General features: G+C 43.6%; 1 protein-coding gene across 1 annotated transcript in view; it reads left to right on the top strand.

The window, feature by feature from the left end:
- The first annotated feature begins 3641 nt into the window (after window positions 1-3641).
- Window positions 3642-18700, top strand: part of ATXN10 (ataxin 10) — a 158397-nt gene continuing 143338 nt past the window's right edge. Inside the window, exon 1 of the mRNA XM_007453909.1 lies at window positions 3642-3873. Coding sequence (XP_007453971.1) covers window positions 3758-3873 — 116 coding nt within the window. The 5' untranslated portion in view covers window positions 3642-3757. The remainder of the gene's footprint in view (window positions 3874-18700) is intronic.

Genomic DNA, 18700 nt, shown 5'->3' with positions numbered 1-18700 from the left:
TCGAATGTTGCAACTAAGAGTTCGCAGGCCAAAACTAAAGATCCCGTACGCCGCAACTAAGACCTGGCGCAGTCAAATAAATTAATAAATAATTTTAAAAATTTGTGTTAAAACACACATAACGTAAAATTTGCTATCTTAACCATTTTTAAATGTACTGGTCAATGATATTAAATGCATTCATGTGTAACCATCACCACCATCTATCTCCATAATTCTTTCCACCTTGTGAAACTGAAAACTCTATGTGCATTAAAAAAAAAAAAAAAAATCCTCATTCTTTCCTCTCCCAGCCCCTGGCCACCACCATTCTGCTTTCTGCTCTATGATTTTGACTAATCATGAAGTATTTGTCATTCTTGCGAATGGCTTACTTCACTTGGCTTAATGTCCTCTAGCTAAGCTAAATATATGACAGACACTGGGCTATCATAGTGAAATAGACTATCTCACTGAATCTTCCCAACCGCTCAATTAAGTACGTATTATTACTATTCCATTTTACAAATGAAAAAAAAAATAGCTTAAAAAGGTGGTTATTTGGGCCTCCCTGGTGGCGCAGTGGTTAAGAATCCGCCTGCCAATGCAGGGGACACGGGTTCGAGCCCTGGTCTGGGAAGATCCCAAATGCCGCGGAGCAACTAAGGCTGTGAGCCATAACTACTGAGCCTGCGCGTCTGGAGCCTGTGCTCCGCAACGGGAGAGGCCGTGACAGTGAGAGGCCCGCGCACCGCAATGAAGAGTGGCCCCCGCTCGCCGCAACTGGACAAAGTCCTCGCACAGAAACGAAGACCTAACACAGCCAAAAATAAATAAATAAAAATTTTAAAAAAATGCCATTTAGCCCAAGTGAAATATTCACTTAGTTCTGTCAATTCAGCCAAGGTTGAAATCCTCTAGTCAATTCCAGGCAGTCAATAACACCCCACTGTTTGACCAATTTAATATCCTTTTGTTTCTTATACTCACTCATACTTCTAGTCTGTCCTGTTAATGTCTCTATTTCTCTTTTAATCTTCTTTACAAATTTTTTCTTCCTCTCTTGCATCCTTCCTCTTTCCTGTACTTTTTGAATTGTTGACCTTCTACTGGAGGCATGTTATTTCCTTTCACCTTTCTGAAAATATATTTTAAAAATATCTTTTGTTCATTAACTTAATTGACATTTACTAAGCAATTACCACATAGCCGGCCCTTTTCTAGATACTGGAGATACAAAAGTTAAAAAAAAAAAGGACAAAAATCTTTGTCCTCATGGACCTTAAACATTCTGGCAGTTCACAAAATAAAGTAACAATAAATAAATAGGTAAGTAAAGGATATGATATAGAAACTTAAGGGCTGTGGAGGTAAAGTCCTGAGGACCAGGAATTTGGGTGGTGTGTTACAGTTTTAAAGACTGGTAAGGGAAACCCATTAAGAGGTCTTTTGAGCAGATAAAGTAAACCACACAAGTATCTGCTGGGAGAGCATTGAAGGTGTTCCATGCAGAAGCAACAGCGTGTGCAAAATCCTGAGGCAGGAGGGTACATCCCCAGGTCGGGTACAAGGAGGGCAGGGTGGCTGAAGCTCAATGGATGAGGAAGAAACTAGTAGATGTGATCAGAGTTGGGGGAGGACGAAGGACGTGCCCTATTTAGGGACTCTTCCATTGGAAGAACTTTGGTTCTTGTTCTGAGTGAAATGGAAATCCTTTGGAGGGTTTTGAGCAAAGTGAAATGTTGACTCATAATATTTTTAAAGGATCTAGAATGTAGGGAGGCAAGAGAAGCAGCAAAGAGAGCAGTCAGGCTCATACTGCAATATTCCAGGTAATGAATTTGAATATTATGGGACATGTTTCCTGGAAGAATCAGAGTAGTTACTTTTGTTTTTACAATTAAGGATAGAAAACCAAGGGGTAAAATTTTTTTCCCTTAATTAATTAATTAACTTTTGGCTGCGTTGGGTCTTCGTTGCTGTGCGTGGGCTTTTCTCTAGTTGTGGTGAGCAGGGGCTACTCTTCATTGCGGTGTGCGGGCTTCTCATTGTCGTGGCTTCTCTTGTTGCGGAGCACGGGCTCTAGGTGTGCAGGCTTCAGTAGTTGTGGCACGTGGGCTCAGTAGTTGTGGCGCACGGGCTTAGTTGCTCCACAGCATGTGGCATCTTCCTGGGCCAGGGCTCAAACCCTTGTTCCTTGCATTGGCAGGCGGATTCTTAACCACGGCGCCACGAGGGAAGTCCAACGGGTAAGGTCTTGATTGGTGACAGTACGTTTTACTATTCCCTGTTCTTCAGGGAAAAATTGGGAGATTTTGCCCTGCTAGTTTAAGGATTGTTAAACATTTTGAATGGTCTTGAGCACTGCTAGGTGATCTAATGTCTGGCACATAGTAGGTACATAGAAATACTTGTGGAATGAATGAAAATGTAGTCAGTTAAATGGGTAAGGCTGAATTACAACATCAGGTGACTTGCTTGTTCATGTTTCAGCTCTCCTGCATACTCCAGTGGTGTTTACTGGGTCTTTAAATTTTATTTAGCAAAAAACATCAAAAGCGCTACGTTATAAACACACACTCCTCCAGTAAAAATGTAGAGGGTACTATTTACATATTTTAAATGGTTCCATAGCAATTTGTGTAGTCCTCTGTCATAGCAGTAATCAACTGTATTCAATTACGTTTGCCTGTCTCTCTCTCTCAATAGTCTTTGAGTTTCTTCAGGGTTGGGATCGGCTCTTACTGATATTTACACAGGCGTCCCTCTGTATCCATGAGTTCCACATCCGTGGATACAGAGGGCCAACTATGGGACTTGAGCATCCACGGATTTTGGTGTCCATGGGAGATCCCGGACCAATCCCACACAGATACCGAGGGACCACCGTTTGCCCAGCACCTAGCATGGGGCTTGGCAACAATGCCTGTTGAAAGGACATATACATGATATGATAAAGCGTGGTGGAAAGAAAACATGTGAGTTACCAACACCCCAGAGAAGCCTTGTCTGATTCCTATAAAATACACTCATTTCCCTTAGAAAAACACAGTTCTTACCCTACCTATGCAGAATTTAGCTCCTTGACATCTAATTGTATATAAAGCCCTCGATGAGCTGGAACAACGTATTCTCATCCCAAGCAGGCCTGGTAAATGAACTGTTATCGTCAGTAAATGATCAGTACGAATTGGGAAGTGAGCTTCCAGGGTCTGAGACTTGCAAGCTGGAGACAGACTACTCCAGTTCCTAGTGGGTCGGTGTGGGCGCTTATCAACCCACCCAACCGCAGGATCCAGGTCTTCAGCCTTTTCCGCCGGGGGAGCCTCTGCAGGACTCCCCACCCTTCCTCATACCCCTCCCGTGGAGACCCCCTCTGCCCGCACCTCCGCCCTCAGGGCGCCCCTGTCCCGGTGCCCCATCCAGACTTCCCTGGGATCCTCCACCCTCCTGACTTCCCCGCCCCCTCAAACACAACTTCCGCCCGCGCCCCTTCCCCACAGGCCGAACTTCCGGCCGGCGCCCCCTCCCTACAGGCGGGACTTCCACCCGCGCCCCCTCCTTTAGCCGAGCCGTTGCGTCCTCCAGCCCGAGGCGAGCCGGGGCGCGTGCTCTCGCGCTCTCCCAGCCCGGCCACGGGCTACAGCGGTGCAGAGGCGGCGGCGGCGGCGGCGTCAGGAGGCTGCGGGGCGCGCTCCTCCCCCTTCTGCCTTCCCTCCAGCTCCTCCTCCTGCTGCTCCTCGTCGTCGCCAGCTCGGCCCGAGCTGCGAGCGGCAAGATGGCGGCGCCCAGGCCGCCGCCCGGCAGGCTGTCCGGCGTCATGGTGCCCGCGCCCATCCAGGACCTGGAGGCTCTCCGCGCGCTGACGGCGCTCTTCAAAGAGCAGCGGAATCGGTAACGGCCCGGGCGGCGCGAGCGTCGGGGGCGGCCCGGTGGGGCTGCGGGAGCGGGAGCGGGCCGCCCCCTCCTCCCGGGACGGCCGCGGGGTGGCGGCCTCCGCGATGCGCCCGAGGGGCCCCGGGCCGCCGATGCCAGGCCCGCGTCCTCCCGCGCCCGGTCCCCGAGGTGCCCCGGGGGGCTGACACCAGCTCCCTGCCCGTCAGTACAGGTGTGAAGCCGGGTGCAGGAAGGGGGACCGAGCCAAGTGAGCCCTTGGCCGCCTGCTGCCTGTTTGGTTAGTTGAGTCGCGTTGATGGCGCTCCTGTGACGGGAACAGACCCACAGGACGCCGGAGTCAGCATACGTGCTGGTGGGGGAGAGACACGTTACAGATGTGTAAGGTGGGAGGTGGCGTCACTCCATTCGGCCTGTCAGCTCAGGCTTTGCAATCCCAGTGGTGGCTGCGCTTTGTGGAGAGGCCACTTCAGTTCTTACTCTGCCATTGAAGGGCCAGATGGCCATTGTCAAAGGTGCCCAGGAGTCTGACAGACCTGGATTTGGTTCCTGGCCCTACAAGCTGTGCGTGCGTTATTGTGCAATTTTTCCAAGCCTTAAGATTTCTTGCCTAAAAATGGGAATATAATGCATGACTTCATTTCTGAATTGTACAGAGGAATAAATGAAATAAAGCATGTGAAGATATAAAGTATGTGATGCCCTCGGTCAGTGCCTGTTTGATTTTGTTCTAGTCTTTTCTGGGCCTCAGTTTCCACGTCTGTTTAATAGGAATAATGTTGGACAGTACCTTTCTGGGGATATTGTTTGTCAGGATTAAATGAGATAATGCATATTAAATCCTTAGCACATACCTGACTATTTACTAAGTAAATGCTAGCTGATATTATCCTTTAACACATTTATGGATGGTCCCCCATGTGCCAGGTTTTGTGCTAGGTGATGAAGTTGAAAAATAAAAAGTCTTCTCCTGGAAAGTCCTGTTCTGGGGAACCAGATAGCAAAGAGTAGAGGGAGCATAGAAGTCCTAGAGGTCCTTTTGATCTGAGCATTTCTACTGCCTTAAATCGCAATAAGAAGTGTTGAGCGATTGAAAGAGAGCTAAGAGCCCAGGGCACTGCTCCGTGGGATTTTGGGGAGATATGTTAATTGATATGACACTCTGGGAGATGTGTTGAATGAGTTACTGCTTGGGCATATCTGTACCATGAGGACCCTCCTTTTAGTCAGTAATCAGTCATCTACCTTTATTTAGCACCTACTCTGAAACAGGTTCTTTTCTAGAGGCTGAAGGTGCAGAGATGAATGTGATACCCCCCTTTTTTCAAGCATGTTGGAGTAATTGCTGTGTAAACAAATTGTAATGGGGGGGTCTAGACAAGAAGAGGTAGTGGCACAGGGGGAACTGCGGACCTCATGGATAGGTTGGTGGGCCAGGAAAGGTTTCAGATTATTTTGGCTTCATGGCTTACAGATGAGGGGGCTAATTAGAAAGAACAGTATGTGCAAAGGGACTGTGTGCTGGTTTTGCACAGTTTCTGAGTGGTTTAAATGAGATAACATAGGTAAGGTGTATGGTACAGAGGAGATGGTCAAACATCAGGACACTGTAACCTGGAGGATAAAAGCCAAGACCCCGAGCCACCTTACAAGACCTTTCTTGACTCTGTCCCTTGTGAGGGGAACCATTGAAGGTTCTTTCAAGGGCATGGCATGGCAAGATCTGTATATTAGAAAGATCTCTGACTGCCACTGTTGGGAATACATTAGGGTGGGGGTGGAGGCAGGGGACTTTTAAGAAGATGCAGAAGCCCAAGTGAAAGAGAAAAGTGCCTGAATTTAGGATATTATCTATGGGGGTGGGTAGGATAAATATTGAAAAATATTTACAAGATTGAATAGACAAGACTCAGGGACCAATTGGATTGTTGGGGAAGAATGAGGAAGTGAAGATGTATCCCATATTTGATTTGAATTTTTTCTGGGGCTGGCAGGAAGTTTGTCCTAATTCCAGGCGGAGTTTGAAGACCAGGAAAGGTGAACTGATGTGCAGGTCTTGGGATAGGGAGGCGTATAGTTGTGCGGTGGGGCAGAGAGCCCTTGATGAGAGTTTGTGAGATCCGGCCTCTGGTCCTGATTCTGCCACTCCTTCTTTGTGTGTCTTTGGGCAAATCACCCTCACAGAAACTCGTGGGGTTTCCAGAGTCCAGCTGATCTGAGAGGACCCATCCAATGTCAATGGACCCAGAAGGAGGATGGACCAAGGTGTTAGGAGTTGGATGGGATGTAAAGTGAAGCAAAATGAGGCCTCAGAGTAGCAAATAGAAAAACACGGGACAAAGCAAAAACATACTGAGGAAAGTAAGAAAGTAATTGATGGAACAAAAGAATTCCTCTCCCCTTGAGTGTGGGCTCAACTTAGTGACTTATTTGTAAATGATAGACACGGGAGAAATGACAGTGTGTGACTTCTGAGACACAAAAGTCCGTGCAGCTTCCCCTTTGCTTTCTCTCTTGGATCACTCACTCTGACAAAGCCAGCTGCCATGTTGTGAGGACACTCAAGCGTCCAAGTAGAGAGATCTGTGTGGTGAGGAACTGAGGCCTCCTGCCAGCAGCCACTTGATGACCATCCGGGAAGTGGATCCTCTCAGTCCCAGTCAAGCCCACAGCCATGTGTGAAAGCTCACGAGAGACTCTGACCTGTGTGAGACCATAAATGGGATCGTTTTAAACTGCTCAGTTTGGGGGTAATTTGTTATACATATTGGTATATAGATCATCAGTATACCAATCTAAAATTTTCGTCCTCTGGATTAAATCCATGTTCTGTAACCCACTCCTTGAATAGTGTCTTAACCACTAAAATCTGTAAAAAAAAAAAAAAAAAAATTGCTTATGGTCATAAAATATCAGTACTAAGAGGCTATTCAGTTATTTCTTCTTTGTGGAAGGTAGTTCTTTTTATTAATTGTTTTAAATTTGTTTTATACCTTTTTAACGTACGCATCTGCATTTTTAACATTTAACAAGTGATTTTTCTTGGCTGTGCTCCGAGTCTTTACAAGTCATGCTAGATTCTTTCTGGAACAGAGTAAGATGTAAATACATTAAGAATTCTGTTTTCAGCCTTTCAGCCTTTTCTTGGAGGTTTTATTTTCCAGCCCTTTAGTTACCCTTATGATGTATTTCATCATTTATCTTTATGATGTATGCAGACCCCTCTATTAAAGTGTAGAACCAAGTGAGATGGGTTGTCATACTCTATACCTCCACTGTCTGTACAGCCACTCGTGACATGTGGCTATTTAATAAATTAATTAGCAATAAGTAATAATTCCATTCCTTGTACCAGCCACATTTGAAGTACTCGGTAGGCAGTCACGGGTGGCTGGTGGTTAACCTTATTGGACAGTGCAGATACAGAACTGTTCCATCACCACAGTAAGCTCTGTTTGAGTAATGCTACTCTGTTTTTTTCTGTAGGGAAGATTATGTTCTGGTTCTTGAGTATTCATGAAACAGTGTAACATTTGGATACTGCTTTCTGTAAATTCTTCTCATGCTTAAACTGATGCCTCATTGCTCTTCCATCCGATAAGCTTCTTGAATAAAGTGAATGTATCACATTCCCTGTATCCCTAGCATCTAGCATACAGTCTGATAATTGTAGGTGCTTAACAAATTGCTGCTGTTTGTATAAGTGATTTTACTCATGGTGCGTGCATAGTCTTTTTTCTTCCATGTTCATGTAGATAATAATTTTTTTAAGCTTCTCTCAGTGTGGCTACTTTTTTCTTGTTAACCTATGTTTAGACAAAATTATTTTTCTGATTACTTCCTTCATGGCCTTGTGTATCCTATACAGTAGTGCAGATACCTCCCTCCGTACTTTGGGACCCCCTTTACCTTATGAACTGTTTTCCCTTTTTTAAAGAAAGAACGTATTAGATTCTAACATATTTACTATGTAATTATTAATAGTGGTTTCTTATTTGTTCTCTGTCTCCTTCCAGAATGAAGGCCTGTGAGGACAGAGGTGGTTGGCTTTTTTGTAATTATCCTGTTTGGATAATGCTTCTTGAATTGGGTGTCTGAACAGTTTAGGAAATTGTCAGCCAGTATTTCTTCAAATACTGCTTCTCTCCTGTTCTTACCTTTCCTTCAAGGACTGTAATTACACATATGTTAAACCTTTCACTGTATTTTATCTCTCTCAAAGCCTCCTTTATGTATTTCCCATTCTCTCTGAGCTTTGGTTTGAAATTTTTCTGCTAATTTGCCTTCTAGTTCTCTATTCCTCTTTTCCGCTATGTCTAATCTGCTATCATCTATTGTGTTCTTAGTTTCAGGTATTGTAGTTTTGAGTTATTGTATTGCAGAATTTCTGTTTGGTTTTTTAAATGGATTTTACTCTGTTGGAATTCATTTTGTCATTTACCTTCTTAAGCATATTATAGTTTTTTTTTTAGAGAATGTGCCTGATAACTATCTATTGTCGTTTTCTGTCTTCTTGTGTTTAGTCATTTGGTCCTATCTTTTATTGAATGCTGAATGTTGTGTAAGGAGTGTTAAGCCCATTTCCAAAATATTTGCAAACTCTAAACCAAAGTCAATCTAAAAATTATTTCAACAGATGGTTGGTGGTAGAACAACTTGATATCTAATTGGAATAAAGTGAACTTTGACCCATACCTCGGACCATTCACAAAAAATATTTCAACACGGATTGTAGACCTAAACATAAAAGCTAAAACTATAAAATGTTTAGAAGATGGGAGAATATCTTTGTGATATTGTGTGTAGGCAGACATTTCTTATCCAGGACACAGATAACATTAACCTTGCAATAAAAAACTGATTATCAAGCTAGACTTTATCAAAATTAAAAAAACTTCTGCTCATCAAAAGACACCATTAAGAAAATGAAAAAGGCAAGCCATAGCCTGAAAATATTTGCAATACATATATCTGACAAAGAACTTGCTTTGGACTATATAAAAGTGCTCCTGCAACTCAATAATAAAAAGACAATCCAGTTAAAAAATTGGTCATAAAAATCTGTGCTTTACAAAGGAAGATTATATAAATGGCCAGCAAACACGTGATAAAGTACTCAACATCATTAATCATCAAGAAAATGCATATTAAAACAGTGAGACACCACTCTACGCTTTTTAGGATGGCTGTTACCAAAAAATGGAAAGTAAGTGTTGGTGAGGATGTGGAGAATTTGGAACCCTTGTATATTGCTGGTGGGAATGTGAAATGGTTCAGCTACTGTGGAAAACAGTTTGGTGGCACCTCAAAAAGCTAAACACAGAGTATGACCCAGCAGTTGCACTCTTAGGTGTGTACGTACCCAGGATAGTTGAAAGCAGGGACTCAAACACATACTTGTATGCCAGTGTTCATTGAGGTATTATTCACAATAGCCAAGAGATGGAAACAACCTAAGTGTCCATCAGCAGATGAATGGATAAACAAAATGTGGTATGTACCTACAGTGGAATATTATTTAGCCGTAAAAAGGAATAAAGTCCCGATACATGCTATAATGTGGGTGAACCTTGAAAACATGCTCAGTGAAAGAAGCCAGGCATAAAAGGACAAATATTGTAAGATTCCACCTCTACGAAGTACTTAGAATTGGCAAATTCATAGAGACAGAAAGGAGATTAGAGATTACCAGGCGTTGGTGGGGGGAGTTGTTGTTTAATGGCTACAGAGTTTGTTTGGGGTTTTAGAAAAGTTTTGGAATTAGTGGTGATGGTTGTACAACATTATGAATATAATTAAAGCCACTGAATTCTACACTTAAATATGGTCAAAGTGGCAAATTTTATGTTACATATTTGTTTTACCACAATTAAAAAAGTTAATAATGTAATATACCAAAATCCATCGAATTATGTAGTTTAAATGAGTGAATTGTATGCTTTGTTAATTATATCTCGATAAAGCTGTTATAAACAAGTAAAACCATAATGAGGTACCTCTGCATACTCATTAGAATTGCTAGGATTAGAATGACTGACAGCACCAAATTTTGGCAAGGTTGTGGAGCAGCTGGAACTCTCGTACATTGCTGGGGGGGAGTGTAAATGGTGCAACCGCTTTGGGAAACATTTTGGCAGTTTTTTATAAAGTTAAACGTACACTTGCCTATGACCCTAGGTATTTACTCCAGAATATACGTTCACAAAAGGCTTGTAAAAGAATGTTTATAGCAGCTTTATTGGTAATAGCCAAATACTGGAACCAACTCGAATGTCCGTCAATGGGAGAATGGCTAAAACTGCCTGGTAATTGAAATGAATGAACCACCAGTGTACACAACAACATGGACGAATCTGAAAACATACTGAATGCAAGAAGCTAGACAAACAGTACATACTGTATGACTCGATGCAGTTCTACAACTGGCAAAGCTAATCTTGTCTGTATCACTAATTGGCAATACAGACATGAACAATGGTTGTCAGAGGAGGTTGGGGGTTGCCTGGGAAGGAGCATGAGGGAATTTTCTGGAGTAAAGGAAATGTGCTCTATCTAGATGAGTATTGGTTGCCTGGATTTGACACAACTCGTGAAACACTAATGATCTGTGTAATTCACTGTATGTAGATTATATCTCCGTTTTCTGTGTGTAAAATTATAGTCCTTCTCCTTGCCACCCCCAGAAGAACTTACTCGAGCTGAATCTCAGACTTTGTGGTAAAACAATGTTTGCGAATTGTAAAATTTGCTCTAAGAAACGAAAGATTTATCTAATGTTCTTCATACAGTTAGAGTGAGTCGGGCTTTGTTTTACATTTTCATCTATGCCACACAGTGCTCTCTGTTTATGGAGCCTGAGATGAGCTGAAGTGACTGATGTGTGAGTGCATGAAATGCTTGAAACCAAATGTAGAAAGAAATGGAATTAATCCTGGAAGGATAAGGGAAGTAACGTGGCTGGAAATTTCAGCTCATTGCCCACTGAAGATCGCAGTGTGAGGGTGCTTTTGGAATCTTGCATTGCAGGGGTAGCTGTAGTGTGATGTCATCCTACTGCTGTGGAACCTGAGATCCCCTTCCTCTGGGGTAGGAGTGGGATTTGCCTCAGCTCTTTGTGACCTGTGAATAATGCAGGGGCTGTTTGCAGAGTGACTGAAATTGTTTTGTTTTTTAAACAATTTGAGGTCGCGGAGTTTCTTCCTCTCCCTGTGGAAATGTGTCAGCGTGAAATATTGTTACCTTTTTGGACTCAGTGGGTTTCAGGGGGAAAAGGCTTTTGTAAGGCATAGGTCTAGTTTCAAATCTAAGTACTGCAACATACTAGCTGCATGAGCTGCAAATATTTTTAACTTCTCTGAGCCTCAGTTCTACCCTGGTAGAACGGGCAGTATAATAATGCCTACCTTGTAGGGTTGATGTGGGTAATAGGGGTGCTGGATGTCGAGTCTGGAAGGGTGCCTGGCACGTAGTTGATGCCAGCAAACACCACTCTTATTATTGCAGGCTCTAGTCAGAATCAGGAGTGAAAAGAAATGAAAAGTGTGGTAATTCTTGACATTTTTTCATATCTTAAAATAGTGCTTGTAAAAATTTTTAATTTCATCTCAATTCCATGATCAAGTTCTTGTTTTAATAGGCTTTGGAACTGCCTCTGGAACTTCAGAATAAGGAATAGATTTAATAACTCAAGTCAGTGGAAGAAAATTGGTTTTTCAGATCCAAAAGATGTAGGCAGTAATTTCTTACAAAATCTTAATTCCTTGGTAGAAAGGTATTTTAGCGATATTAAATAATTTAAAAGTTATAGAATTTCCAATAAAAAAGTGAGCACTTGACAGTAACTTTATGACATGAGCGAGGAATTGAGATGATTTTGCATGGAGTGACTGTGCTTTAGGAGCTGACATTTTAGAAAACCATACTTGTGTACTCTAAGGAGAAAGGAAATTGAAGCTTTCCGTTAACTTTCACTCTAGTGTTTTTGTTGGTTTGTTTGCTTATTTTTAAACTCTTGTCAAGTCAAAATCCACAAATATATAATAATGTTAATGCCTATATGGAGGATGATATAACAGATAATATAACAAGTACCCACGTATTTCACTTGCAAAATCAACAAAGGTTAAAATTTTGTTCTCTCAAAATCCAAAACATTACTGATATTGTTAATGTCCTCGGTATTAGAACAAATAACCCCACAAGTTAGCAGCTTGAAGCCACAGACATTTATTGTTTCACACAGTTTATTAGGGTCCGGAATCTGGGAGCTGCTTAGCTGGGTGGATCTGGCTTGGGGTCTTGCGCGAGGCTGCAGTCAAGCCGTGGGCCAGGTCTTTGGTCTCCCGAAGGCCTCACTGGGGTGGGAGGTCGGGGTTCCACGCTCACACGAGTGGCTCTGGGCAGAAAGCTCCAGTTCCTCACCACGTGGACCCCTCACCAGGGCTGCTCGTGCCTCGGCAGCCAGCTTGTCCGAAAGCGAACGATCCAAGAGAGCCTGCTCAAGATGGGAGCTGGGGTGCCTTTATCATCTTGGGAAGGACGTACCCTTACTACTGCGTGTTCTAAGGGTCACACAGAAGGGCGTGAATGTCCGGAGGTGAGAGTGCTGGGTAGGCCTCTTGTTTCACTTTCCAGTCTCATTCCTCCCTCCCTTGTACGTGTTATACTGTATGTTTTATGCTGTACACTCTGCAGTTTGCATCTTTAATTTTTGCTCTGTTTTCGAGTGCTACCAGTTTTTATACATAGAGAGCTAGATCATTAACTTCAACTGCTGTAGAGCGTCCCTTCATAAGCTTACATCATAATTTACCTACCTTTTGTCTTACTGATGGGTATTGGATTTGTCCTGAATTTTTGGTAATTCAAACAGTACTGCAGAGACCATCTTTATACGTATCTCCTTGTATACCTGAGCCTTTGGATTTGTTTTTTCCCCAAAGCAGAATTTGAGTTAGGGACTTGGGTGAAGTGATTTAATCATAGGTGACCCCCAGCAGTCAGGAGTGTGGCCCGGGGGAAGCTGGGTGTGGAAGGGGGAACAACCAATGTAGGGATGCCGTATTGAGTGGTAATTACGTTGTAGGCAGCTGGAGCTCAACCCCACTGGGTATCCCTGAGGGGTGCCCCTCCAAATTATCTGTGCACAGGGCTGGGTGATTTATCTATTAACCTGTTGCCCACTGGTTGAGAATTGCCCCTGGGGTTGTTATCTGGATGGACCAAGGCTGTGCCGTGAGGGACACCATGAAGATTTGTTACGGCATGCTCTTCCTCTGAGACCTCCTCTTGCCTGATACTGTTCACTCGGTCACGGGCTCTTGGAGGCTATAGCTGTTTGGAATCTAAAAGGAAAGACCTGGACAGGAGTGTTAGTGCAGTAAGTTCAGTCCCCAGTGCTGAAGACTGTCCTGAGGCCGTAATTGGATAATCATCTCTCTGCTCCTGCTTCCAGTCTAGACTTCCCTGATTTTCCCCCAGCACTGTAGCTGGGCTGTGATGCCGAGGGGGCTGAGCCCTTGGTTGCCTGTCTCCTGTCAGTCTGTGCTTGCTGCAGCTGCCTGTTTGTGGCTTATCCCTGGACATGGAAGTACCAAGAGACAGCCATTGAATGAACCCCTGAGTTCCAGATTACTCCTCCTGGTGCCCAGCTTGTAGTAGCAACTCTTCTTGGTAATCAGGGTGGGTTTCTCCTGCCGGTGTAGTCACTCTTCTTTGCCTGCTGGTTCACCGGCTTGAGAATCTCAAAGTGATCATTCTGTGGATCTAGTTTAAGATACACTAGATCCCTTTCTGCGCTCTCTGATGGAGACGTTCTTTGTATTGGCCCCAGGGCTTAGCCCAGCACGGTCTAGAGTTGAGGGGTTGGGAAGCACAAATTCTGCAGGTTTGTCATTGGGAGTGGTGAGGAAAGGGGCCAGTTTTTCTTAGGGTTAGATTTTCTCTTTGAACTTTTAGTTTGCTGGCTCACCTTGAGAAATTTGTTACATTTTCTCCCTTTCTGGGCTCACTCCTCCTTGTATAATGATGTTGCGTTTTCTTCCACCTATTTCCCCAGTGACCCCAGCCTAAGATCAGGTTTTCCTGCTATTGGTGATTTGTGTCATAGTGATATCGGGATGTCGTGTATCTGGTCACTAAGCTAGCCAGCATCTTGGACCGGGTTCCATCTCTGAAGCTGTCTTGGCTTTGTCCTGACGTTGGAGGCGCACAGCTTTGCAGGTAACCCACACGTAGGGCTGTACTGAGTCCAGCTCTTTTTCTCTCTCTTCAGATACAGGGGAGTCCTGTCCTAACACTGACTTTTACGTAGTGACTCTGATCACCACGAGGTGTAGGCGGCTTTTGGTTCTCGTCATCCTGCCCGAGTTGAATTGCAGACGGCCTTAGGCCGCTCTGGACATGTCCCACTCTGGCTTTAGACCTGATTATAGCCAAGTGTTTCCAGTCAGTTTCTGCTGTGTGGAGATATCCACCTTGTTTTAAAGTTGGGCTCTATATTTATAATTTTTAGGAATAAACATGATTACCGTGTCTGGAATGGAGGGGAGATGTTTAAAGTGTGAACTCCTTTCTCACTGCACTTTCATTTCATAATGCAATAGGCGTTTATATGTGTTTCCCCTGACTTGGTTGTGACTTTGCTGTGGGCAGGGTCTGTCTTCTTTATGGTATCTTCTAGCCTAGTGCCCGATCCATTGTGAGTGCTTAATATATGTTGAACTGAGTAAACAGTGAAGAGCCAATGGCTGTAATGAAGAAAGTCACTTCTTAGCACTGACAGCCAGTCAATAATGACTGCTCTGATTGCTTGAAAGTTATTAATTCGATTTACCGTGTTAGTTATTTACTTATTTAATTTACCTCACATATGCTATGTACCATGCTCTGTGTTTAGTGATGCAACTCTAGTTGGTACAGTGTACTTCTAGCTCACTTCAAACCACTAAAGGGGGAATAGCTCAAATGCTATAGTATTAAACTTGTAACTTCATTCCTTTCCTCATACACACACTCCTAATTTTCCCTCAGGTTTTAATGACCATTTCAACCCCTCCTGAAAGCCTTTTTGACCTATGTGCTTCTGTCCTATGTTCCCCTTACCTCTTTCAAAGAACTTCACTAGAGTATTATGATCACTTAATCACCTACCAGTCCCACTAGAATGAGAACAATCTGAGAGCAGGATTATTCTTACTTACCTCTGTATTTTCGGTACCTACTAGCACATAATGAGCACTTGGTTGTATTTTTATTATTTCCTTAGATTATTTAATTTTCTGGGGTCATTAGATATAAAGTGAGAGCACAGAGGAAAGACTCTAGTAAGAGGTATAAAAAATGATCAAATAATGACAGATGATGATTTTAAGAGGTAGAAAATGTTTTGGTGTTCCTCATTGCTCGCATCAGTATGTTGACTAACTTTCATAAGGAAGGGGAATATTGAGCACTTCAGAGGTCAGCATAGCGCAGAACTCAAAATTAACCTATCATCTTCATGTACACACATTCACGTAGCTTTCCCCCAAACACTACTGAGCCTCTGACCAACAAGAGTCTTCGGCTGCACCAAAAACAAAAACAAAAAATGAAACAAAACGGGCTTCCCTGGTGGTGCAGCAGTTAAGAATCCACCTGCCAATGCAGGGGACACAGGTTCGAGCCCTGGTCTGGGAGGATCCCACGTGCTGCGGAGCAGCTAAGCCCTTGCGCCACCACTACTGAGCCTGTGCTCTAGAGCCCGCGAGCCACAACTACTGAGCCCGTGTGCCGCAACGACTGAAGCCCGTGCGCCTAGAACCCGTGCTCCCAACAAGAGAAGCCACCGCAATGAGAAGCCCGCCTGCAGCAACGAAGACCCAACACAGCCAAAAATAAATAAATAAATAAATAAAAATAAGGAGTTGGAGAGGAAGGTCATTATTTAAAAAAAAAAAAGAAAAAGAAACGAAACAACTCCCCCCCCAAAAAAGAAACCCACACCACTTGTCAGCTTAGCAAAGGACGCCATATGCTGTCTTGACTCAACCATGATTCAGATCAGCTGTGTTGAGAGAGAACCTCAATTACGCTACACTATAAAAAGAACTTCGTAGAGTGTGGTGACAGTTTCCTTTATTTTTACCTGTGCCATGAGCTAGAATACCACACAGAACTACTTGCTAAGGTGTTCTGACTCAGCTTCAAAATGCCGATGTGGCCAGTGTGAGCCACCCCGCACATCCAGTTATCTTAAATGGACAAAGTAGACAGGAAGAAGTTTGAGCCAGCAAATCAAAAGAAATAAGGTTAGAATTGTGACCGGCCACATGCCCCAGAGGAGGGTGTCTCAGCTCTTTCGTTCTTCCAGTCTTTTGTAGTGGTCCCTGGACCCGAGGGTGTGGCCACTGGACCGTGGGCAAGGACACTCATTCAAAGACTAAGGAACCCTGGGACTCACTCTAGGCTGAGTCAGCCTCTCTGATGGCCACAAGCCCAGGGAAGTCACATTAGAGGTAAGAGGACGATTTGTAAGCTAGGGATATGCTCACGGTAGCCGTGGAGATTTTATATATAGTGCTTAAGTGCCGGGCACGGAATAAGCACAGTTTAAGTGTTAGTGGCTATCATCCTTATTGAGAATATTACAAAACTTGATCAAAAGACATTAAAGAAAACATAAATGGTTATACCATTACATGATAGGAAACTGCAATAACGTAGAGACATCAGTTCTCCCCAAGTTGACCTGTGGTTTCAATGCCATTCAAAATAAAATCTCAACGGGGTTTTTTCTAGGCATTCACAAGCTGATTTTCTAATTAATATGGGAAACTCCTAGGTTTTCTGTTACTCTCTGACTCCCTTAAGGCTTTGTATGGATCATTTTCTGACTCCTCAGCTTTTAAAACCCTTCCCGTGTGCAGAATTCCCTATGTCCTCAACCTCTCTGAACACTCCTTTCATCTTGATCTAGGTGAAATAGGGCTCACTTCTAAGGACAAACCTTTCACAGAAGCTCCTCAAAGTCGGCTGTTTTCTCCTATTTCCAGTGTGCTGCCCGGCTTGAAGGCGTGTAGGTGTGGAGGTGGTTGTGTCATTGCTGCTTTCAGAGCTGCTTCCTCCAGAACCCCTCCGACTTTTCATCTCATGCCGTCAGAGTATATACCTCATGGATAACCTCTCCTGCTATTAAAAGATCTGTTGGGCCCTCTATGCCGTTCCTTAAACAATCTAGCTCTAGTTCACTGGTAACTCTGCATTACTTCTCCTGTCTTAAATCTTGGTTATTTTAGTTCTTACACAGATTATCCTTTCATTACCCTGGCCTTTTATTTCTTGACTTTCTCTCCTTCAGTGCACTTGGACACCTCCTTCCTCCCATCTAACCACACATTGCCATGTGCTACCCAGGCCTTATGATTAACCATGGTTGCATTCCCTCCACAATCTTAAACTTGCAAGAGTCCCACTCTGGCTGCCTGTTGTATCCTGTCTCTCCGGGTCCCCTATTCCAACAAGTCTTCAACCCCACCAGGACCCACACAGTCTGTTGGTCCTGCTCCTTCCTATTCACTGTCCCTTTTGTTCCTTATGTTCACATTTCCCTTCTTAGATCCAGTTTAGATCTAAGGATCAGTAATAAAGCATTTCCTTGTATACATTCACAGTTCCCTTGCCTCTTCTAACCTTGTCATACTTTCCTGGTAAAACTTCGGCTCTAGTTAAATCCAACTTGCTGTTTCCTTTGTGTCTGCACCCAAATAACTGAACGAGGATGGAGGAAAACTTACAACCGTACTGATTGGTCTTTCTGTAAATGGATGATCACTGACCTTGGGTAGGCATTTAGTTCTACCCGGCAGGCAATCCTTGTATTTCCCTAGTCCATTTAATTCTCCTGCTTTCCTAGTCAACTGTTTTATGCCTTTTGCTCTCCCTAAGTCTCGGTTGCCTCTCCCTCATCCTCCTTCTCAGTTTCCTATTTTTCTGAAAAAATAGGGGCAACCAGAAGATAATTTCCAGGAACTCCCACTACCCTGTCTACCCCCTACTTGTGTCTGTCCCCATAATTTGCCTTCCCTCTCTTACTGTCAGTGAACTGTCTTGCTTCAAATGCCAGCCCCCCTCAGGTCTGCACTAAATTCCGCTCCCTTGTGCATACCTTGCTCCAACAATTCTCTCCCCCCCACCCCGTTTCTTAAACCATCAGTTTTACCTTTTCTGTTAGATTGTCCTCATCAGTTTATAGATCTGCTGTAATTTTTCCCATCCTAAGAAAAATCTCTCCCCCATTTCCCTGATTTTTCTCTGCTGCCATTTATAATAAAGCTTCTCTAAAGAGTTTTTTATATTCACCCACCACAATTTCTCTTTTCTCTTGAACCCATTCCACATTGCCAAGTCCATTGGTCTTCATCTTAAATCCTTATCTTACTGGATTTAAGATAAATCTTAAAATCTGAAATCTTACTGGATGAATCCTTACCAGCTGCAGCTGATGTAGTTCGTCACTTCTTTCTCCTTGAAACACCTTCTTCGTGTGGCTTCTAGAACACCACCCCCTTCGGATTCTCGTCTCTCGTTGGCTTTGCTCCCTGAGGCCCAGAGCGCAGTCCTCAGACCTCTTCTCCCCGCCTACCTGTACTCTCCTGGCAATTGCATTCAGCCTTGGGGTCTTACTACTTTCCATTTGATGGTAACTCTAACAGTTTTCTTTAGCTGGACTTTTCTCCTGATCTCCAAACTTGTATGTTCATCTGCCTACTCCACATTTCCACTGGTATTTCTAATAAGTACCTCAAATTTAGCAAATCTCCATCCGAACTCCCAATCCCCCGCCCCC

Source organism: Lipotes vexillifer, unplaced genomic scaffold (genome assembly GCF_000442215.2).
Source record: "Lipotes vexillifer unplaced genomic scaffold, Lipotes_vexillifer_v1.1 scaffold382, whole genome shotgun sequence".
Classification (NCBI taxonomy): Eukaryota; Metazoa; Chordata; class Mammalia; order Artiodactyla; family Lipotidae; genus Lipotes; species Lipotes vexillifer.
Note: the sequence above shows the minus strand (reverse complement) of the source record. Positions and strands in the feature narration are given on the sequence as shown.